The 23,832-nt window shown below is 54.3% G+C and overlaps 1 protein-coding gene across 8 annotated transcripts in view; it reads left to right on the top strand.

Annotated features, from left to right (window-relative positions):
- Positions 1 to 23,832, top strand: part of TLE3 (TLE family member 3, transcriptional corepressor) — a 45,976-nt gene that overhangs the window by 3,946 nt on the left and 18,198 nt on the right. For 4 of the 8 annotated variants that reach the window (XM_059371943.1, XM_059371941.1, XM_059371942.1 and 1 more), the window contains exons 5-6: positions 16,057 to 16,119; positions 17,618 to 17,692. In XM_059371943.1, the coding sequence (XP_059227926.1) occupies positions 16,057 to 16,119; positions 17,618 to 17,692 (138 nt within the window). Of the gene's footprint in view, positions 1 to 16,056; positions 16,120 to 17,617; positions 17,723 to 23,832 lie in introns of all 8 variants that reach the window. The other 4 variants (XM_059371939.1, XM_059371937.1, XM_059371938.1 and 1 more) reach the window with 1 other exon arrangement.

The following is a 23,832-nucleotide window of genomic DNA, read 5'->3' as shown; positions in this document are numbered from 1 at the left end:
CTGCAGCAGCCCTGGGTTCTCAGGAGTTCAAGGATCTTGGGGTATCAGGCAAGGTGCCACCTCCTCCCTTTCTCCACCCCCACTCTTTTCCCCCTCAGTGCTTAGTATCTTGGGTGTGTTTAAAGAGGGTAATTGCACCCAGGTTTAAAATTTATAGCAGCAGTTATTCTAAGAGCTTCGTAATTAAGGTGTAATACGTTGTTGCATGTTGAGGTCTGCATGGGTGGTGTTACCTAGTCTGTGAGTGGATGGTTCTTTGGCACAAAGAATCCATCTTGGCCGGTGGAGCAAAGGTGTTCCCGGAGTCCTGGGGAGACTCTGAACTCTGGAAGAGTTAGCCGTCAGAACGCCTTCGGTGGTGGGGTTCGCCCCAAGAGCAGCTGTGTGCGTCTGGGACCTCTGGCGATTCCCCAGACTGAGCTCTTAGGGGGAGAATGCCTGAGGTTTGGCAACATAGTCTCACAGTCCTCGCAGCTGCTAGAGGCAGACAGATGGGATTCCTTGTGCCCTTTGTAGAGGCCAGGAAACTGAGGCTTCAGGGAGGCCAGTGGGGCAGAGCTGAGACTCCAGGCCACACGTCTGGATTGCCCCACTGAGCACTTTGACCCCACTCCCTGCTCCCCTTTGCCTTCCAGCTCGTTCCACTTGGCTTCCGAGCATGGACAAGTGTGCTCTGAGCGCCAAGGCCTTCGCAGGGTTTAGGGCACAGTCTTGCGTTGGGTGTAATCGCCCTGTGGCTGTGGAGGAGCAAAGAGGCAAGAGGTGAAGAAACCGGGGCTGAGAAAGGCAGCCCTGACCTAATGAGGCCGGCCACTCCCTAGGCTTGTGAGGGTTCTGCAGAAGAAAGCCCAGCCACTAATTGTAGTGTGGGTCTTGGGTGCATTTGGCGGATGGTGGTTAGGCCTGAGCAAACAAGTTTATCAGCTGACCTGTTTAGCGGTTGACTGGTGTTTTATCTGCACACACAATCAAGTGACTGGAGTGCTTGAATTATTCATGCAGTGTCCTGCCCTCTAGACTTGACTGTTCGTGTGATTACATCTGCCTGGAACAAACACGCCGGATTCTTCATCTTTAAGCTCAGCAGTGGGGGCGGGGACTGGGTGTACCTTTATGTAATAGGTAAGGTCTAGAGCCAGCATCTTGGGAACTGGGGGGGGTCCTCAGCCTGCTGGCCCGCAGGGCCACACCCCCTCTTTCCACCAACCGCCAATACACACACACACACACACACACACACACACACATAGACACACTTTTTTTTTTAAAGCTCTCCTTTGCTGTCTCTATGGGAAATGCCTATTGGGACGCCTGGGTGGCTCAGTTGATTAAGTGACTGACTGCCTTTGGCTCAGGTCATGATGCCGGAGTCCCAGGATTGAGTCCCGCATCTGGCGTCTAGCTCCACGAGGAGTTGGCTTCTCCCTCTGACCTTCTCCCCTCTCAAATAGATAAAATCTTAAAAAAAAAAAAAAAGAAAAAGAAAAAAATGCCTATTAGTCGGGAACCTCAGGTTCCGCCAGCTGGGCCGCAATTATTGGGCAGCTGACAAAGTGTATCCAGCCGAGAGGTAAAACTCACTGGGGCTAGCTCCTTTCCTGGCTGTTTCTCTGTCTCCTCCTTGCTCTTTCTCCAAGCTGTCAGATCCCAGAGAAGTAATAAATGGATTTTCCTCCTACTCCTCTGCCTATCTCCTTGAGTATTGCAGAGCAAAGATTACAGAACCACGGGCCAGGCCTCAGGCTTCGAGGGGGTCACCCACCTTCTCCAAGCTCCGGCTTCCAGGCAGAATGTCAAGGGTGATACAACGAGGCCAGGGAGGCGATGGTGGCTGTCGAGCTCATCGGCTCCCATCCTGTTCCTGCTGAGGCTCTTGGTGCCAGCCACCATTCCCAAAGCCGGCTTAGAAAGGAGCGCCCCAGAGCACCTGTTGGGCGCTGGGTTTGAGGCCGGAGAAGCTGGGTCAGGCTGTCTTTACCTCCCCCACTCAGCACTGAGGTTTCAGAAGAGGACTTGAGGCATTTGGAACTCTGGGGCAGCTCCATGCCGATATCTAACAGTCCCCTTTCTTCTGTAAGCCTGAGGAGGAACCCTTCCTCCGAGTTTCCTTTGGCATCCCAGAACTGGGAGAGCCCTTTGGCTTCTCATCCAAACCTTCCATGTTACAGATGAGGAAACTGAGGCACGGGAGGGGAGCTGAGCTTGACTCAGTCACCCAGTCCCGAGTTAGTGCTGGGGCTGCTTCTGCAGCCTTCTGTCCCGTTCCCTGGGTCTCTGTTTAGCAGGACTTGAGAAGTAAAACATATTTACTAAGCCATTGCCCTCTGTGGCTGAGTATTCCTGCTTCTCTCTGCCTTATAATCTCAAAAGGCTCAAAGCTGGGTATACGAAAGTACAAAGTACCCCATTTCGGGTTGTATAACCTTATCAGCTGAACACTTTTTCCCATAGTCCTCTTCTGAATTGCCCGCTGTTTGCACAGTCAATGACTTGATGTGCGTAATAATAAACCCAGTGCATAACTAGCAGCCCCAGAGGGAAGGTTCGCTGGCGAGGTAAAGTGGTACAACCTGTGAACTTTTTACCCGAGGATACAGAAAACCACGAACATGGGGCTGAAGAAGGAGATGGCAAATTTCCGTCCCCTCCCCTCTCCATCCCCCCAGTAATTAGGGCCTTGGCTGGAAGGTCTCCAGGTACAAGTTGATGTTCTGTGACCATCACTTTAGCAGGTGCTGGTGGCCAGAGGGAACCAGCAGGTGGCGAGGTTACAGAGTCCACACCCAGGAGTGCCAGTCTCTGTGGCATCGGGATTGAGCTAAGAAGAGATCTGGACTAGTGTTTTCTTTTGGCATCCAGGCACCGCTCCTAGGCCCTGGTTTCCACCTAACCTTTCCCGGCTGGTCACTGTCGCCCAGGACAGTCTTCTAGAGTCCCACAGGTTCTCTCACTGCCCCGGGGGCCTGCCTTGGTCGGCTTTGGGGTCTGCTGAGCTCCAGGCCCCAGACTGCCTTCTACCCCAGTCTTCTCTGGACCTCTGGTCTTCACCTTCGAATGAGCTGTCTGAGCAGGGTTGGTGTGGTTCTCTGGCTCTTTCCCTTATCATTCTTTTGATCACTGGGATGGCCCAGGAGATGGGCACATGGATGGCTCCCCCCTTACTCAAGGACACTGAGCCTGGGTTAGAAACCTGGCTTCTTAATAAGATTCCTTTAGTGAACTCTTCTAGGCCAGTGGCCCCCGCAAGGCACAGAGCTCTTCTTTCTCTCTTTGGATTCTTCCTCCTCCACTTAGTATAGGAAGGGCCTGGTCTGTGTGGAAGGCCCTTCATTTCCATTTTATCCTAGGAGTGTGCTGGTCAAGGAATGAGTTCCCTTTTCCCTCCTGCACAGGGAAGTGTTTTTAATCCAAATCTGTTTGTACAATATACTGGGACACGGCGGGGGGCGGGGGGGGGGAGAAGGTGGTCAAGGCCAAATCTCAGTGGGGTTTCCCCCTCTGCTGTGGCACACTCTGGCTGCCTTTCTCACACTTCATCATCTTGTTTCTGTAGCCATGGAGGAAACCCCTGGGCTGGGGTCTGTTACGCGCACTTAGCACGAAATAGGTGCTCAGGAAACACGTTGGTTTTCCTTTACTCCGAATTCCTCAGCTTTTCAGAGGGTGGGATTCCAGATTCCCTGAGCCCCAGGGGGAGGAAGTGAGGGTTTTAATTGTGGGTTGGCCCCCCAGCTCTGCAGGCTTCCTCCTACAGCTCAGCATCCAGCTTCTTCATCAGGAAAATGAGGGGGTTGGATGCCTGCCAGAGCAGTTATTAGGGGCTGGGATGTGCCGGGTGTGGGCTGGGGCCCGTTACACAGCCGAATAAGACACCATCCCCTCGCCTGGGGAGTCGGCATCTCAGGAAGTCATGGAGCACAGTGAGGGAAGTGCTACTAATATGGCCCAGTCTCCCCGAGGAGCACCCAGGACAGGAGCAGGACAGAACGGCTTATTCATCCCCAGAAAGGGGAGTCAGCTCGGGTCCAGGAAGACTACACCGAAGGGCTGTTACCTGAGCCTTAAAGGGGGGCAGGGGTTAGGAGGAGGAGGAGGCTTCTCGGCTTCTCTCTCTCTCTCTCTGTCTCTCTTGGTGACAGCAGCTCTTGGAAAGGCCAGCGGAAGCACAGTCCACAAGTTGGGAATGGCGGTGGGCGTGGGGCTCCACTTGGGGAGTGAGGTGAGGTGGTGACATTTTGCAGCAAAGTGATCTCCCAGGCCTCTCTGCTCTCACACTCCCGCCTCAGGGGCTCCCTCTGTCCCCATATGGCTCTGCAGGGCTGGCCCATGTCCATCTGCCTGGGGCCAACTAGGAGGGGGGGGAGGGGGGAGGGGGGGAGGCAGTGGAGGCGGTGGGGGGCAGACGCCTGGGGCTGGCGGAGACCTCTGGGCCCTGCTTCTCCACCCCCGCCTGCCGCTTTGACCTTTCTTCTCCAAAGTGGCATTGCCTCCTTCCCCCGTGTGGGTAATTCTGTAATGACTGGTTCTGACCCGCCCCTCCCCCATATTTAATTCTCATCAGCCGGCTCTCTCCACTTTGCTATTAATGATAGCAGCCAGCGAAATAGCTTTCAACATGCCATTGACAGTCTGGTTTAAGAGAGCACTTGAAGTAGTGCTAGACAGCTGAAAGCACCCATAATTGTGTACCAGAGTGAGAACTGCGTGCTCGAGGGCCTTGTTTTTATATGCTTAAAGGGACAATATCTTGTTTTCAACAAATGCTCTTGCAGACTCCGGGCCAAGATGCTGGCTCCTCCTCTTCGCACGCCTCTCCTGTCCCCTGGCTTTTTCTTTCCTCTCTCTCGCCTTTCACACGACATGTTCCCCCTCAGGTTGGGGGCTGAGGAGAAACTTGGGGAAGGAGGTTTTTTCGGAAGGGCTGTTCTCCCCTGTGTGTGGATATGGAGTTCTTTTGTTGGCTAAGGATGTCACAGCCTGAGGAGGTGGGGTTAGGCTTCCAAGGGGCCCTCTGTGTCCCTAGGATTGGGGAGGGGGACCTCTGTGGGGGCAGGCTCCACTCCTTGGAGAAGCACATCAGGGACCGTGGAGGCCTTGGCCCCTTTCAAATCAGATTCTGGGAGGCTGCTCATTGTGCAGAGGCCCCTCTAGAAAGCTCGAAGGTCCGTAGGGCAGGGACTCGCTCTTAAGTGGAGGTTCATGCAGGGCTTGGGGGCTTAACCAGGGGTCCCATCTTCTCAGCCCTGGGGATTTTGCCCGAGAACAAAATCTCCCTCCTCTCCACCCCAGCCAAGTTCATAACTGTGAAGATGCCACTCAGCCCTTTGGGCTGAAATCCCCCTCACCCCAAAGCTCCCCTTCACCAGTGGCATCCTTGGCGGGTGAAGACAGAACCAGGTTCCCAGGGGTGGGGCCTGGAGTCCGGCTGTGGCAAAGGCCAGGACTGTGTGTGGATGGGCTCGGCGTGTGTGTCCGGAGGGGCGTCCTCCTTTCGCCCACCATGTGAGTGACACCACCAGGGGCCTGGGGTCCTGCAGCAGCTCGCCGCCGCCACTGCCAAGTAATTCCAGCCGACGGCCTTTGTGGGGGACTGAGCGTTTGAACGTCGTGATCTTCCAAATATCGTGATACTGTTGACTCTTGGCATTTCTGTTGCACTTGGTCGTTTGCAAAGCGGAGTAGACCTTGTCATCTTAGAGACCCCAGATAAGAGGCATTCGGGAGCAGGACAAACACACACCAAGAGGAGAGCATCAGAGTATGGGGTGTGAGGACCTGGGTATATCCGGGGCACTAGAGGGCTGTGTTCATAACTGGATGGGGCAGCAGGGACTGGTGGGGCGGGGGGTGTGTGTGTGTGTGCGCGCGGAATGCTGTCTTTGTGAGTTCCCTGAGGGGTAGGACCATTTTGTATTCATTGGGGCTCCTGAGCCCTGCATGATTCTGGGCCCATACTGGGTGCACAAATGTAAGTTTTACGGGGACTCGTGGAGGGCAACATTCTAGTTTGAGGTTCTCCCCTGACTCTGTAGAGCATTATGGACTTTCTGGGAAGGATATAGGTTTTCTCCGGCTTCTAAGAGAGATCTGTTGGCTGCAAAGTTGTGATTGGAGAAAAGAAGCATGAAAGTGTCCTGTTGAGCTTTTGTGTTAATGCGTCTTTAATACAGTTTAAGGGTTTTGTCTTGTTTTTGTGTTTTGTCTTGGTCTGTGGGCAGTTCAGTGGTACAAAGGCATGATAGGAGGTGGTGAGGAAAGAGATAGTGGGGAAGAAGATGATAAAGCAGAGATGGGGGAGGAAGGAATGAGGAAGAGAAAACATGCTGAATTGGGATTCCGAGAAGGAACCGAGTAGCAGGAAGGCGAGAGTCAGTGGCTCGGAGGTAAATTGGTAAACTGTGCCTGGCCTGCCTTGGACATCTCTTTGGCCGGGGAGTTCCACGTGCCACAGCCTTATCCTACTGCCCTTTAAATCCTTGCTGAGCACTGTTCACACGCTTCAACTGTTTGTTGTTGTTATTGTCATTCTTTTAAAAAACGGAACGACATCTAGTCTAGCCCAGTGGTAGAAGTTCCTTTTTTGTTTGCCCCCAAAAGTGACATCTTCCCTTGCAAGGAGACTCAAACGAGCAAGAGTCCTTCCCACAGTCCTGCAGCACTGGGGGTGCCAGGAGCGCCTTGGGGACAGGGGAGGGGCAGGGAAGGGGTCTTCTCCTGGTTGGTTGTGAAGGCTTTGGTTCTGGACTCCTACACCACCCAGCTAGTCTCTGACCGGAAGGTTGGAGGAGGAGGGAGGAGGCCTTCTACCCGGTACCCAAATACTTGGCTAGGGAGAGCCCTCAACAGGTCCGTCCGGACCCCGAGTGTCAAACTGATTGTCGGGTCAAGGGCATGCTTGGTGAACCGGTGGCAATTTCTGCTAGGAAGAGCCGGGCAGTCTGGGGGAGACCAGTGGGTGAAGGATGGGAGTCAGTCCTTGGTCTAGGGTGGGGGGCAGGAAGTCTCCAACTTCCTGTGCAGGAAGAGGTAGGGCAGACTTGGCGAGCCCTGGAGCATAGGTGGTCCCAAGTGGTCTGGAGCGAGGGGCTCGGTGGCCTATGGGAACAGAGTGAGCACGAGACCCAGCAGGTGGAGGCCGTGAGTGGGCCAGGACTGATGGGCCCAAAGGAGCTTTAGCATCTCCTTAAACCCTTCCCTGTTGCTTTTCCTGGAAGCCGTGCCTTCCTCCGAGCCCCCTCACTCCTGGAGAGGGCAGCAGTCCAGTACTTACCTGGCTTTGCCTCAGGGCAGAAATCCTAACAGAGCGGTTGAGGTTGGTGGTTGGTGTTGCCCCCGGTGCCCTGTGTCCCACCACCCTCCTCAACCCTGAGGCCCTCAGAGAGCAGGTCTGCTCCTGCTGGAGTCCTCTTACTGTTGGCTTGATGCCAGCCTCTCGTGCGCAGTATACAGCCTGTAGGGACTACTTAAAGGGAGTGGGTACAGTGCTTTCTAGATACCATTCTCTCTCACACTGTTTGAGTTTCTCTGTTCTCTCACCTGTGTCAGACCACATTTCCACGGGGACCTCCTCTACTTGACGTTCCCTCATTTTCCCCCTGCCCGGGCTCCGCAGTGGGGACTGGTGCCTGTCCCTGTTAAGACTTTCTCCTGACATCTTTGTGCCGGTGCTGAATTCCGAGTTTCTCCATCAGAAGCCACTGGTTTTCAGAGGGGTGTCCTGGCAGTCCCGTGCTGAGCACCAGCTGCCAGGAGGTGGTCAGTCCTGGTGGCAAAGCAATAGGCGTAGGAGTTAGACAGCCTTGGATTTGAGTCCCCCATCAAGACCCCCTGGCCATGTGACCTGGGGCTGACCATGGGACCTCTGTGAACTTCAGTTTGTATTGGGGGGAGAATGGGAACCCCTGCCTGCCAAAACAGTGCCAACCGGGATATGGCTACCATGCCTGAGGAACTGAGTTTGACATGCAGTCGTAACTAACAACTTAGTTACAAATTTTTAAGTAACCACTAGCCCCACCTCCTCTGTCTGACCCCTCAGTTACAGGCAGCGCTAGGAGGAGTGTGTGTCGCGTGATGGATATACAGTGACTGTTTCGCACAGTCCCCAGCGTGTAGGAAGGCCTCAGCAGTGTCCTCTCTCAGCAGGACGTAGTGCCACAAGTTGCGAAGACCTCCAAGAGTGAGGCTGAGATCCTTGGGGTTGTGGATGTTGTAGGACTTCCTAGAACCCTGCCATGTGTGGCTGGCTGGCCCTGCATGCAGCTGTGAGCACAGATGTCTGCAGAGGGTCAGGCACTGGCTTGTGGTTCCCAGTAGACCGGGAGCAGGTTCAGAACCAGAAACTCAGTCTGTTTCACTCCTGGCCGGACCGCTTGTCTCCCAGGCCATATCAAGGCATGGTCTGCCCACATGGCTGCCTTCAGGACACGCACCTGAATGTGCTTCAGGACTTAGATTCTGGGCCTGGAAAGACCCCAGACAAGGCCTTGAAGAATTGGGTAGGTTTGGGGCCCCCCCGTGCACAGATTGGGCTGTCTCAGTATGGGCATTATTGACATGTGAAGCTGGATAATTCTTTGCCGTGAGGCTGTCCTGTGTTCCCCAAGGTTAGCAGCACCTCTGGCCTCCACCCACTAGTTCTCAGGAGCACTGCTCTCCTTGTGACACCCTTAACTGTTCTCTAGACATCGCCAAGGGTCCCTTGGGAGGCAAAATCACTCCCCAGGTGTAAACCCTTGGTGTCAGGGGAAGAAGTCTGGCTGGAGAGCTGAGAGAATTGGTTGCCACTGTCTAGCTTTGTGACCTAGGGCAGTTTCTTGCCTTCTCTGGGCCCAGCTTTCCTTGTCTGTGAACCCAGATGTTGAATGCGGGGGTGGAGGTTTGGGAGGCGGTCCCATCTGACCCATGAACAAATTTCTAAGTAACCGTCTTGATCTTTTCGGCCTGTGATCCTGCCATCCTTGTCTGGGGGAAGAGACCCTTTCAGTCTAAGAGGGATGGTCTTGCTTATTGGCTGTGAACTTGGTGGTGGGTGGCTAGAATGGGGCTCTGTGTCTGCCCACAGTCCGCCTGTCCCCTCCCCCGACACCTCATTTTCCTTTCCTGCCACCCGGATTTCCCCGCGAGCCTCTGTCCTTACAAAGTCCTAGCCAATGTTCCATTTGTAGTGCTGACCTTACGGGGAGACCCCCAAAATTTAACGAGCTGCCTCTGCAAGGGTAATGTGACTTTTACAGCCTGTTGAGGGGCAAAGGGAGATTTGCATAATGTTCCAAGGGGGATTAGGTGGCTGGGGGTTGCCATGGCAACCCCACAGGGATGAATTGAGAATTTTTCCTCCTGGCAGGAGTTGGCCAATGGAGTCTGGGAAGGTGGGGGAGGGAGGCAGAGGGTTATCTGAGGGGAAGGAGGGGACCAAGGGCTCTAGGGATGGGGGGGGCGGTTGGTGGCGCCTGGAATGAATGGGCGGTGTTGGGGGAAGGTCTAATCGGCAAAGGCTTTCCCTGTTCTGTCTACACAAGCAAGCTCTTTGAGGGCCATCCCCTGGAGTGGGGGTGGGAAGCAAGCAGAGTTTAATGTGTTTGGGAACCAAGAAATTAAAGTGAACAAATATTTAAAGATTATTGGATCTTGTTAACAGGAAACCCGGTGGATGGAAATTGAGAGTCTGAGAAATGAAAGTCGTGGAGTCTGAGAGCCAGGGAGGGACTGGGCTGTCACCTCGGCCCAGTTCCCTCCCAGGGAGTGGTGTCTAACCCTTGTCCCTGTTAGGTGGCCATTGAATGCTCCTAAGGACAGGATGTTCACTTTCACACACACCTAATTCATTTTTGAGAGCTCTGATGACTCCTGCACCCCGATCTGCCTCTTTCATGCAGTGGGAACTGAGGCCTGAGTACGGGACAGACCTGGGACTTTGCCTTGCCAACTCTTCTGGGGTCAGTGGCCTAGATGCCTCTTCTCCCGCCTCTCTCTCCACAAGCTCTTTCCCCTTCCTTGCTGGACTTCACCATTCCCAGTTCCCTTACTCCCTAGACTCTTGGAAGAAAGTGCCAGAGATTTCTGGTAGACAGAGGAAGGGAAGGTGGGATTCCGTCCAGGGTGGCACGTGGAGGGTCATGTCCCAAGCCGGGCACCCTGGAGTCTCTTGCCTTTCATCTGTCTTAGCTGGGTGGGGGCACGTGTGTCGAAGGTTCCTTGCCATCCTTACCTGCGTGAGGGGCATGGGGGCTATCGCCAAGTGCCAGGTCCAGGCTGGCCACAGCCAGTGTCCTGTCCCGTTCCCTCCCTCAGGAGGCAGATCCTCAGGGTCACACGGGGCTGGGCCTTTTCTTATATCCAGCCCTCCTGGCATAAAGAATTCAGCAGGCTTCCACAGAAGGCATAAATATTTAATGGCATTGTAGTTATATATAATTTGATCAATATGTCAGTGCTAAAAGGGCCTTTATGGAGGCTCACCTATCATTGAGTGATCCGTGATGGAAACCCTCCCGGCCCCTCCAGAAGCAGGGGCCATTATCTCCCTGGGCTGCTGAGTGGATCATTTATTTGCCCCCTTCTTTAAGACCCTGGATGCTCCTTTCCCATAGAGCCTGTGGCGGGGCAGGAGCGGGGCTGGGGAACCCCGTCCTGGTGTTTCCTGGAGGTGTCACCCCACTTTGTCCCTGGACTTCCCTCCCGCTGGTGATAAAACAGCCACTTGCTTTCTTTCAGAGTTGTCTAAGCCCTGACTGAGGAGAAACTGCCTGGCAAGGAATTTCATGGTCTAGTCCAATAATTGAGGGCCTATCAATTTAGAATTGCCTGGGACATGAGATGGGATATTTTAAGTTAAAAACACTCAGGCACATTGTTCCAGAATCTTTGAACATTTGATTGCTTCGTGGTTATGGCACCCGGCTGCCGCGGCCGCCGCCTCCCACCCCTCGTGCCCCTCTCAGTTTAATTTGAGATGAAGCAGACTCATCTGGAATACCCCAGAGCTTCAGTCAGAGAACCTGGTAATACCTGATTAAAATCCAAGAACCGTGGAGTCCCACCCCCCACCCCAAACATGCATGTTTCTGGAGGAGAAGGTCCCGGGCGAGCAGGATGAGCCCTTCCTACCGTGGCTGCACGGGACTGACAGATGGCGTGTCGCTGCTGTCGACCCCTCTGTGCTATGAAGCCTGGTCCTGGGGACTGAACTCCAGGCAGCAGCAGCCCAGCCACATCATGAAGTGCCTCTCTCTCCTTCCTCATCACCCTTTAAATTCTTGCCGTGCTCTCGATTCCTATGCTGTATTGAGGAAGGACAAGTCACAGCGCCCTTCAGGAACCGTTAGCAGGCTGAGACACAGGGACAACTCCCAGATCTTCCAAGTTACCTCTCTGCCGCCCTGTGTCGCAGACAACGCAGTGGGACCCCGGAGGAGGGTAGTGATTTGCCCAAAGCCACACAGCTAGATGGAGGCAGGGCTGGGGGTTGGGGGGTGGGAGCCAGCTTGCTTCTTCATGGCTATGGGTCATAACATGCTCTTTAAAGTGCCAGGGTTCTTCCTCACCTTGTTTTTATGGAGCTGAGGTTACAATGATGTATGTATTCCCCAAAGCCGGCGGGACAGACAACAGGGCAGTTTGAAATAAATAGCAGGGAGACTGTTGGGTGCAGGGGGCTGTGGACTGGGTTGAGCAGTCAGCTACATTTTCAAGAAAAAGAAAGATGGAGGGTGCGGCCAAAGCCTGGCCGGCTGTGGAAGCCCAGGAGCAGGAGACTGGGGGGTGAGAACCAAGACCAGATTGAGGCTGGCGTCTTTTGGCGTCCTGGGTCTGGGGGCTGTGGCTGGAGCGTGATGGGAGGAGAGGCAGGGCCTGGGGGTGCTGAAGGACCCTCTGTTTCCAGCAAGATGGTTGCAGGTCCTGCTTTCCTGAGACGATCACGGCGTGCCCAGGAGCTAGGCAGGCGCACTGAGCAGATTGCTCCTCGGGAAAGTCACTTGCCCCCCGCCCCATCTTGTTTTTCGTCATTTATTAGCCTAACCATTTCACCGGAGACGCTGGGCAGATGTTACTCCTTGTGCCCAGTTGGGAGCACAGATTCTGAATCTCGCAGGGTCTCTGGGCACATGTCTCCGAGCTGCTTCTGTCTGTGTCTGCTAGATTAGCTCCTTCCAAGGAGCAGTGTTTTCCCACCAGCCAAGCTGCCTTCTTTGAACCACACTTGAAAAGAAACATTCAAAGTCTGTGCCCGCCTCCCCAAACGCCTCTTTCCAAAGGCAGCGGTCTCCCCGCCTCCGGCCCCTACCTTCTCCTAGGTCCGCATCTGAGGGACCTCACTCAAAGGCGATGGCTTTGGGCGACCCATGTGGACCACATGTAGCTGCCTTATTGATAACATGGTGCCCTGGGTTGCCAGGAGGAGTTTTCTAGTGTGTGGTCTGGTTCCAGTTTGTGATTTGTGACCTGTCCTAATTGTGGAAGTCACATGTCTTAATTTCTTTTCCCCCCTTTCTTGGAACTGAATGTTTAGGGCTTATTTGTGTTGGACCAAATGCTGTTTTAACAGCTGTTCTAATCGGAAATGCTGTCAATGATTAACCCTGACAGTAGTTTTTCTTTCAAAATTACTTCTCCAAGCTCTCTCAAAATGTCCAAATCAGGCTTCTTGGTAGGAAGTCGTTTAGTGTGGTTGCTTCATTGCTGGGCGGGCCTCCGTTTCCCCATCTGAAACATGGAGCTGCTCATTGGAAGGGCCTTCCCTGGAGGGTGTTATGAGCTCTCATGTGGGAAGTGCTTGGGGGCAGCTGGGGTGGTGCATGGTAACGGTCATGATGGTTGTTGTTGTGAAGAGTTGCTCTGTCCGTCCAGCTTACATTTCTAGGAGCTTCCCCTCTGGGATCACCACCCTCCAAAAAATCAGTGTTAAGGAAAAGTCCTTGAGGGGGATAGTCCCGTCCATTCTTCGTGCACTGGTGTGCGGAGCCCATTCCACACACAGTCACAGAGAGATGGGGCAGTCACAGAGAATGGGGCAGTCACAGAGAGATGGGTAAGGTTTACTCCCTGCTTCTGCTGTTTGTGGAGGCCAGCAGGGGAGTGTCACTCCAAGGCAGGGGAATCACCCTGCAGTGACAGCTGGGAGGGACTGAATGGGTGTGGAAAGCCCACCCCAGGCCCGGACCCAGGGACAGGGAAGCCCTACTTTACTATAAACACTGGCCAAGTGTGCTTCCTCTACCCCAACCCACCCACTCTCTGCCCACTTCCCAACCCTGTTTCATTCTGTCTTATGCAGTTAGGCCTTCCTGGAATTTGGGCTCAGGAAAGGGCCCGAATGCCCATATCCCAGGGCTCCAGAAGGTTCCCTGTCTGTGTGGAGCGGTTCTGATGTTTGTGGTCTTGGGAGGTAGGTGAAGGAGGCAGGAACTGCTTCTAGTGGGGGTGGAAGGGTGACACTGGGAACTTGCTCAGAGCCACCTGGTGGCCTGGGAGGCCAAGGCTGGAGCTGGGCACAGCTACAGGAAATCTCAGCAGGTCCCTTTTCCTTATAACTGGAAGATGCTGGACTCCCGACCACACCCTGCAGGAAGATCCCACCTGGACAGAAGCTGTGGCCACATGTTGGCTAAAGGGTATGGGGAAGGGGAAGTCCAGCTCCTTTTCATATTTTGCCTGGAACTTCCAAGACCCTGACTGACACTTGACCTATTTGCTAGTGGAAGTAAGCAACAGATGGGAGCCCATTTATAACCACCTGCCCCAGAGGTTGTGTGAGAGCTGGAGCTGCTGTGTAGGCCAGAGTAACTGGGAAGGTTCAGAGCCTGCCTGCTGCCCGCCTTCCTGGCTCAGGGTTTGGGAGGGCAGCAGCCAGAGACCCATGGGAATGGCCGTGCCTCACCCTGTTGAAGGGTGCCTGTCTGCCCCGCCTCCCACTTGTATGTACGTCAGCATTCCGTCCACTGCCACCCTGGCCACAGATGTCGCCCACCATGGGCCAGGCCCAGATCTGCACCCAGGGGGGCCTTGGAAAATCAGTGCAGGGTGGCTAGTGATACTATACACCTACTGTGTGCCGGGCACTGCTGTGCTGGTTGTTGGTGGTAAGAGGCCTTTGGACCAGTGAGCCTGGGTGGTCTAATTTATGTCTGTTTCCCATTTTTGATACGTCCTTCTGTTCTGATGGGGCACATGAACATCTGACGGTTGAAGGACCATGTTACCCTTTGCAATTTTGGACTGAGATGTAGGGGATTGTTCTAGAACTCCTGCCAGATACAACCTTGATCCTGTTTCCTTCCTCTTCCCCACTGTCAATCAAGAGAGGGAGGAACAGAAATGAGGAAGGATCCTGTTTGGAAGAGAAGATACTGTTTGAGAGAAGAACTCTTCCCACTTACTTAGATTAATAATTTATACAGTAATTACTTAGTCATCTTCCTAGATTCCTTACAATATAAATGATGGGTATCTAGTGGGTCAAGCCCAGAGATGGTGCACAGAACAGCTCCGTACAGCAAAGAAGTATCTGGCCTCAATGTCAACAGCAGTGAGGCAGAGAAGCCCTGGTGTCCAGTGTCCTTACTGGAGCGTACCCAAACGGCAAATGGGGTGGTAAGGCCCAGAGGGCGTAGCTAGGGGAACGCTCTCTCTCCACCCTGGAATTTGGAAGTGGGACCCATTACTGGCATTCAGTGGGTCATTCGGTCCTTTGTAACAAAGAATTGTTCCACCCCAGATGCCCACAGTGGACAACTCTGGCCCTGTCCCGAGGATCGGAGTGTTCCAGGAGAGGACCAGTCCCTGGACCCCACCCAGGACTCCCCCATGGGGTAGACAGACTGTCCCCGTGTTGGAACCTGCCTGCTGTGGCCGGCAGCCCCAGGATGTAGGGCCACTCTAGCCCATTCCCTCTCTTGGCACTTCCCCAACCAGACAGGTCCTCCTTAGTGGCAGGGGGCTAGAGAGAGGTAGGGGGTGCTAGCCCCAGGAATTCTCCCAAGGTCCGCACTCTGTTTGTAAGCCTTCAGACAGTGTTGTTTTTATTTTAAGTGCACCAGATTTCTCATTGAGAGCCATTTGACACGCAGATGATCAGAGATTTTTAAAGGCTGTTGTCATGGTTTTGTTTCTGGAAGATTGCTGTGTGCTGATGAGAGCTTTGAAGCCTGCGCTGGGACCCCGGTCCTGGGGGCCTCGGGATTCAGCAGGAGCTGAGGAAGGCAGTCTGTCCTGAGCCCTGTCTGTCAGGCTATTCCTTCCTGTCTGGACAAAGTTAACCATTGGGCTCTATTTTTTTTTTTTTTTTCCCAAACCACTCTGGATCTGAGATCGGGGGTTCACATAGGACAGGAGTGGGAGAAGCAGTTGGTACTTACCTAAATATGATCTTGGCTGGCATGATGGGGGTGGAGCAGAGAAGGGCTCAGCTCACGATCTACTTCTAGGAAGGATTGGGGTTCCAACGACTTACCTGTGAGCAGCTGCTACAAGAAGGCAGTGTTGTAACCTTAAGATGGGGAGGCACTCATGGTAGGATTTCAGGCTGCATGGGGGAGGGATCTGTCTGGTCGGGGAGAGGCCGAGAGAGAAGTGGAGTGGGCTGAAGGAGACCCTCGAAGGCACCTGTGGCCCTGGGGACTTCCGGTCACCTGCTTCATCTGAGCTGGACAACCTGTCTAGCTGTTGCCATTGGGCATGACCAAGTCCTCACCACTGTGCGCTGAACTCGGATAATAGGTTTTACTGGGGTGTATGGTGGAGGGCACCGGGGGGTGGGAGTGGTTCTTGTTTTATTTATTTATTTATTTTTATTTGTTTTTAATTAGGGCTTCCATCCAGAGCTGGCAGATTCTCTGGTGTGAGCCACACATGTAGACTCCCCTCTGAGGAAATTGGAGCTCCCCAAAGCCCAGGCAGCCCGCCTGGGGGAGGGCCATGGATTCAGCAAGGCCTCCTGGCAGGGGCCCTGATGGGGGGGGGTCTGTGGCTTCAGGGGAGTGTGCATTGACCCCTGTGCAACATTTCGGCAACTCGATGTATCTGCTTGTACTTCACACCGTCTCTCTTCTTTTGCAGACAGAGATTGCGAAGAGATTGAACACGATTTTAGCACAGATCATGCCTTTTCTGTCACAAGAGGTAAGACCTTTGCTCTGCATCTTTCTCATCTTTTGAGTGCAATGCCTCCTGGTGTCGCCTGGGTCCCCCTGGAGCCCCAGCCCCTATTCGTTCATAGGGACTGAAGTTAGCAACCTGGGGTTTTAGAGAAAACACTCCAGCACATCAGAGGGAGTGTTGGCTCGTTCTTCTGGTAGAACTGGTTGGTTCTCTGCCACTTCCTGAGACTAAGGAGGATCCCAGCCTGTGATGGGACTAGCAATGGGCAGTGGGTGCCCTCTTTGCCTCCCGCCCCCCCATCCAAATGGGCATTCCTAAATGCCTCTGCGTCTCTCTGTCCCATCTCCAACACCTGAAAACATCTAGGAGCAAGACGCCTGGCCACATAGTGCGAAGGGGCACATGCTATAAAGGGAATGCGTACCCAAGGGGGACTCCAGCCCCTAGGACAGAGGGTCCTCCCTGGAGGCATGATCAGTCAGTCATACTACCTTCTAAGCATGCCTTCCAAGAGACCGCCACCTGAGGCCTGGACGGGGCTAATGGGTGAGACAAGGGAAGCGTCTCCAAGGAGTCCCCTTGGGGCAGGTCAGACAGGTGAGCTGTCTTTCCAGCATAGCTCACTCCAGCTGGGGCAGGCCCCAGCCACCCCGCCAGCTCCCTTCCAGAATTCTAGGTTTCTTGAGTCAGAGTAGCAACCCATAAATGATGGCGTCCAAAACACGACCCACTGATGTCCTAGAGCTCACAGCCCAGTAGGGGAGACAGGTGCACATGAAGCAGATGTTACCCCAAGGCCGAAGGGAATGAATGCACCAAAAAAATATGTACTTTTCAGAGTGGTTTTAGGTTCACAGCAGCCCACGGGTGGAAGGTCCAGAGCTGTTCCCAACATCCCGCCCCAGAGCGTTGTATTTATTACTCTTGATGAACCCGCATGGACCCATCGTGACCATTCCCAGTCCCTGCTTGATTTAAGGGTTCACCATGCCACTTTTTCTTTCTCTCTCTCCAAACACATCTTCGTTTTCCTCTTTACGTGGCTAGGGATTGTATATCTGTAAAATCACATACCTCACTTCTGAACTCCTTGACTGTAGAGTGCCACTCTCCTGACTCGGCACGCACTCTAGCTGCGTCTCCTAAAACATGGGAACACCCTTCTATGTGACGATGCTGTTCCCGCATTTAGAACATTAATGGGGGCTAGCCTCTCCCACTCGGCTCCCATTCGAAGGCGCGGAAGGACTTTTTTTTTGTACGTGTGGTGAGAGGAGACGGGTGACTGACAGGCATGTTTGGGCTCATTTCTGTTGAAACTTAAAACAATGTGCGGAAAGTGGGGCTTGAACACGCGCTCTTTGAAAAGTGTTTAAAAACAGAAGGTAGAAAGGCCCCACCTGTTTCAGGGGCCTCCTCTGCCTCATGTGGGGGCCCCGTCCCTGCCTGGCCCCAACGGTCCCCGGTGCCCCCTTCGGTCGGGAAGACAGTGTAGCTCACCCCTCCCTGTTCCCTCCAGCACCAGCAGCAGGTGGCCCAGGCGGTGGAGCGTGCCAAGCAGGTCACCATGACGGAGCTAAACGCCATCATCGGGGTACGTGGACTCCCCAATCTGCCTCTCACCGTGTGTATAGCCCTTTTATTCCTTTCATTTACCATAACCAGAGATCGACCCTGACCTTAGCTGGCCTCAAAGGATGGCGGGCCCAGGGCTTCAGCTTCCCATGGCTTAGACCCATCTGGGGCTCTCACCCCATGATCTCCCCAAGTGGACGGCTTGTCTGACATGCCTCAAATCCACCTCTAAACTCTCCAGCCCTAACCTCCCCCAGCTTTTGGTGTCCCCTCACCCCGTGGTTGGGGGGGCAGGCTCTGAGATAACCGTCAGACCTAGCTGCTCCTCAGGGCCTCCCCGGGGGGCCCTGTCTGCCCTGTGTCCCCCTCTCTGGCAAAGGTCTGCCCTTCTTTGGCCAGCTGAGATCAGAATTATCTCTGTTGTACTGTGGATCTGAAATGTGCTGTGGAATTTGGGTTGGGGCCTTCCTGTGCCATGCACTGAGCTGCCTGACTGTGTGATTGGTGCGCCCTTGTGAATTCCAGCCGGGATATTCTGGGAGTCCTGTCTCACCGGGAGTGGGAAAAATACCCAAGACCGCTTTGTGAGGTCCACTTCTGGTTGGACCCCTCCGTGGAAGAAGGAAGCCGGATCTCTCCTCTTCTGGATCCCTTTCTGGCTTGCATCTTGAATGCATTTCGTGGATTCACAGAGCATCTCTCTCCTGCTTTGGTGTGAGGCTAGGGATATTTAAGAGAAGCAGCTGAGGACAAACAGTTTTTGCATGTCCCTCTGGGCAAAACTCTTAGCCTCAGGTGTTTCCTCCACCTTTTGTCCCTAAAGTGAAAGAGGGTCAGGGGGCTTCTGAGCAATATAAACTCCAGGACACGCACCCTGGAGCTCTTTTCCATGGGTCTGGGGGTGGGGCTGGGAATGTGTGTTTCTGAAGTTTTCCAGATTTTTGTGAAGCAGTGGCCCAAATGACTGACGTCTGGGACCCTGCTTGGTCCTCATTTCTCTTTTGTTCTCGTGTGAGGTCATGATTTTAAGGTGGAACCGATAGTCCCAGAATGTTCTGCTTGGTGGGATAAAGAATAACTCTTAGGTTTTCGGTCTGGGGCAGAAACCCCAAAACATACATTCTAGTTACGGTTCTTTTCTGTATGGCCTTTGCAGGTTCTGTCTCTTCCCAGGCCTCAGTTTCTGCATCTGTTCAAGGAGGGAGTGGACCATCTTCTGGGGCCACATGTGCAGGGAGGCTGGGGGCAGAGGAACAGAGGGATGCTGGTGGCTTCTGCTGCTCTGTCATCCTGCTGTGGGGACCTGTGACGGTGACCAGTTTCTGTCCTGGTCTCAGCCCCGTGGTGGCCGCTGAACGCTGCCGCGAGAGGGCATGGAAGCATTCGCCTGGTCCAAAGCCTGGCAATGTTTGGGGGGAGCAGAGCAGAGTCCAGAAAGAGGACTGTGAGTAAGTGGTTTGTGCCTTTAGCCATTAGGCTGGGAGGCGGCACCCTGATGGGGAAACTGTGCTGTCATAAAGTTTATTGTCCCTGAGATCAGCCAGCCTGAGCCTCTTCAGCCTTGACACTGTCAAGTTTGGGGCCGGATGCTTTGTTGTGGGGCCTGTTCTGTGCACTGTAGGATGTAGGATGTCTAGCAGCAATGCTGGCTTCTACCCACTGGATGCCACTGGAACCCAAAAATGTCTCCAGATGTCAGCCAAATGTCCCTGAGGGGTGGGGCCTCCCTGGTTCACGGATCTTGCCAATGCCCGTATTTCACAGAGAGGGGCAGTGATTCGAGGATGGGCACAAAGTCAGCCAGAGGCCTGAGGGCTGACTCCCAGCCCCGGGCTCCCTCCCTGCTCCACTCACTGGTCAGCCCGCCCGCAGCCCCTGGGGGCCTTGGTCTCAAGGACCAGTTCACGGCTGGCTGGCTGGCTGGCTGGCGTGGTGGTGGTGTGGCGGCTCTCCAGCAGCGGTGGAAAGAGGCCCCAGGGTGGGAAGTGCGCCGTGGGTTCTGTCCTCCGAAATTCCTCCTCTTCCAGGTCCTCGTCTCAGTCCCCTTTCCAGGCCAAGCCCTCCCGCCTGTGCAGTGGCCCCGGTAGGTGCCCCCTCTTCCACTCCTGCCTCCCTCTTTGGAATTAAAATCCTCTTATGAAAATAACTTTTTTCTAAATTCTAAGAAAAGAGTGAGATTGGGGAGGAAGTGCAGCTTGGATTAGCTCCACTTCCTTTAAGTAGTATTTAGGAAGCTACAAGTTAGGTCAAGGCAGCTCGAGGCAGATATTGGAATTCAATTAAAGCCAACGAGTGGGGCCTGTGACCCCCATTTCCAAGGTAATTGCTTCTCCGGCTCTGAGTGAATGCAGCCGTCGGCCTGTCATTAAGCAGGAGGCCGTCTCATCGCCGCGCCTGACAGAGCCTCACAAGGCAGAAATTACGGACAGCTGAGGCCTGCTCACACCGGGAAGCCGGGCCTGACTGCACTCTGGGAAGAAGGGGCGGCTCTGCTCCCTGGGAGGAGTGGGGCGAGGGGGCTGGCTGCTGTGAGCTGACCGGGGAAGGTGGGGTGGAGGTGGGGGGCGGGGGGTGCACCGCAGGGCCGGGGTTCTGGCCCCATTGGTAAGGCGCCGTGCAGGGACGGGCCCAGGAGGCTCTCAATAGCAACTGGTGGCTTCTCCCCTCACCCCATGGTGGTGTTGGATTTGCCCGTCCAGAAGGAGAAGTAGTCTGGCCGCCTGGTCTGGGAACTAGGATGGCTTTGGGCAAGGCCATCCAGAGTTCCTCCAGGCCTCAGTTTCTCCAGTTGTGACCAGACGGAGGAGGGCTGGGTAAGTGTCCTAGAGTGTGCCTGCTTCAGTCGGGTGTTTCTGGCTGTCTTGGGCATGGGGTTGAAGGAGACTGAGGTCATGTCTTGGTTCCATAGTGCAGTGTATCTGGTGTGGGCACCTGTCCTGGCTTATTTATCACACGAAGTAGAGTATTTCTAGGGTCTCCTGGGGTGGAAGACTCGGAACCGCCATCAGGCTGGTGTGAAGGGAGCGGGGGACAAAGGGGCAGATGGGGGGAGCTCAGGCTTGCTGGCCCAGCACACCCCCTCTCTGGGGAACTCAGGTATTCCCCATGGGCCCAATGATCTGTTACTGTCGACCCCGTACTGTGCTAGGGCCCTGTGTCTTGGATCCACATTATTATGACAGGGGTCCTCAAAGAGTCAAGGTCCCTATGCATGGGGGCGGGGCACGGGGAGCCTTGTCCCTGGAGCAGCATCTAGCGGAAGGCCTCCCTAGGCCGATTATAGACCCTGTGAGCTGACCTAGCAGCCATTTCCAGAATCCTCCTTTTCCATCGCTCTGTGCTGGCCCAAGATCATTGAACTTGACGGGCGGCGTGGCCTTTACCCCATCCGCCCACTGACAGTTTGGTCTGTATTCCCTTGGAGATTCATTAGCGGAAGACATGTTCTAAAGTGTTGATTTGATGGGGCGGGGCTGGGGGGGAGGGGGAGGAAGAGGGAGATCACAGCTTGTCGCAGACACTCGGTATTCTAAAGCCCTTCCTGAGGGTTTTGCATTCACTCCGGGATGTAGATGGGCAGGATTCACTTGACTGAGTTTTCCAGGAGGAAGAAGGTAGCGAAGGGCATGCTTCAGAATGTATCAGTTTGTTTTCAGGCTGGCGGCGTGGAGGGGAGAGGGCGTGCTGGCTCTCAGTCCGGGCTGTGCTTGCCTCCCCGAGCCAGTCCCCATCTCCGAAATAGGATAGCAGGCATTGTTGGGAGCTCTCAAAGCTATCTCAGCACGGAAGCGCGGTCCAGTGCGGAGCTGTGGGGGGGCCCCCAGCCATGCAAGTAGCAGGAACAGGGAAGGCCCAGGGATGTTCCCCCACATCCTGGGGAGGCTGTAAGTGTCCATTTTATGCAGACAGACCTCTGGGTTTCTTCTGGTGGGTATCCTTAGTGGGTCTGGGCTTTGGAAATGCTTGGACAACTTCACTTAAGTTTAACCCAAATCATGAACCTGAGAAGTGAAGCATTAAATCAGCCAGCAAAGGCATTACAGCATGATGTGCATAATCCAATTACCCGTACTCGGGAAGGAAGCCCCGTCAGCCTCTCCTGTAAGCGGCCCTAGCTTCTGAGCCCAGGGCATTGGCACTTGACACACGTGAAGAAAGGCACACACTTAGGGCCCGTGGGCCGCCTGCTTCGACGTGCTTGTGTTCTGGCATGAAATATTACGGGAGGGAGGAGTCCTCCAGAGCGGGCTTGGTTCCAGGCACTTAGCCGGTATTTGGAGGTTGTTGGTGGTTGGGGGGTGCTGGTGACTTCCTCTCCCATCCCGGTATTGGAAGTAGTAGCAACTGGAAACAGGCTAAAGCGAAGTGGTGAGCTCCATCCCTTCTTGAATGGCGGACTCGATTCCATGTCTCCCCGCTTGTTACCCCCCCCCCCCCACACACACACATGGCAATGTATTGCAGCACAAAGTCCTCTGAGGTCAGGGCGGGCCATAGGGGATTGAAGTGCAGCCTAAGGCCAGCTGCTGCGCCCTGTCTGCCTGTGGAGGGGCTGGGTCGGTGACACGGAACAGCAAGGCAAGTGCATCGTTGCCAGCCAGCAACCCCTGCCCTGCTGGGGAGAAACTTTTGTTTCACTCTCTTTTTTGCAACCAAGACTGTGATGAGCAGACCCCACCCCACCCACGCCCAGTAAGCGCTAGCATCTGCCCTCGCCCCAAGAGATAAGCCTTGGAGGCCAGGGCTTCCATCCTTACTTCCTGAAACCTGCAGGGCCACTCCCAACTCTGTCTTCAAACTGGGCAAAGGACACCTCAGGGGACTTTCTGGCTGCACAGGGGGTGCTTTTGTACTTGAAGATGAGAAGTATAGGGAAATTTCCTTTCCTCTGTTGCAAAGAGGACATTGATGTCCAACTCGCTGTGGCAGGAAATCACCCTCCCAGGCTTGGATGCGCAGTAGCTTTGAAAAGCCTCTGTTCTCCGAACAGCCACCACAGCCTTTGTTCCGATTTCTGATGCCTGCTCACGGGTTCACATTTCCAGGAAGCAGGACACGCTCCACGGAAGCTCCTTGTCCCCATGAACTGTTCTAGCTGTATTTCAGTGGGCCTCAGAGAGGAGGCGCGGATCTAGGAGGTGGATGGCCCTTTTCAGACAGAGTCACTGTGTGGCCTGACTTTCCAGCCTCTCCATGTCTGCCTTTTGCAACATTATCACTTACTTACCCAGCAAGTGCACCCTGAGCAAACAAACCAGGCACCATTAGAGGTGCTGGGATGGATAGAGCAAGGTCCTGTCTTCCTGAAACTCACAGGTCGGCAAGCATCCCATAGAGATGAAGGAAATGGTTATAGCTGTGATCCATTCATAGCTTTTGCTAACGTGAACTGCGCATTTGCTCTGCTTGATATGTAGTATTACGTGTGTGGTCCTTGCACAGGGAGAAAACAGAGGCCCGGAGAGGTCCACTGACTCCTCTAAGGTCTCAGGGCTGATAAAGGGTAGAGCTGCACGTCTGCCTTAGCCTGTCTGGTGGCCCCAGTGTCAGAAGGGAGACCTCTGTGCTGACCAGGCTGGTGGGGAGGGCTCCTGGAGGAGGAGGCATTTGAAAGTGGGCCGGGAGCCGAAAAGGTTGGGTAAAGAGGACAGAGCTTACCCAGAAAGGTAAGAATTGGGGTATTTGGACTTACTCAGCTGTGTCTCTCCCTGGGCAGGAATCTGCAGTCAGCTCTTTCTCTAGCAAAAGAATTGTTCATGGAGGGAGCCAGCCTTGGACCCATGCAGCTGCTTCCCAGAAGCCCTTCTCCTGTTCTCCCCTTGCCTCTCCCTCTCCCTGCAGCGATCTCACTGGCTGTGCCCTGTGAAAAAGTAGATTAAATCCCCACTCCTTGCTTTCTGGGATTTTACTAAATAGTTAACACTGGCAGAATTAAACGGGCTGCCAGCAACCAGTCTAAAACCGCAGGGCTGCTGGCAGAGACGCATTTGAAGGCCGCCCGTGTAGGTGCAGTTGGATGGTTGGCCCGCACCGAGGAGTGATGGGTAGCCCTTGGAAAGGATGTGTTGGTTGGTACAGAATAGTCTTCAACTAAAACCCAGTTGTGTAGTAGTAGCAGTTGTGGTGAGGTTGGCAAGAGCCTATTGATTCAGGAACACA

Source organism: Mustela nigripes, chromosome 13 (assembly GCF_022355385.1).
Source record: "Mustela nigripes isolate SB6536 chromosome 13, MUSNIG.SB6536, whole genome shotgun sequence".
NCBI lineage: Eukaryota > Metazoa > Chordata > Mammalia > Carnivora > Mustelidae > Mustela > Mustela nigripes.
This window is presented reverse-complemented; position numbering and strand designations above follow the sequence as displayed.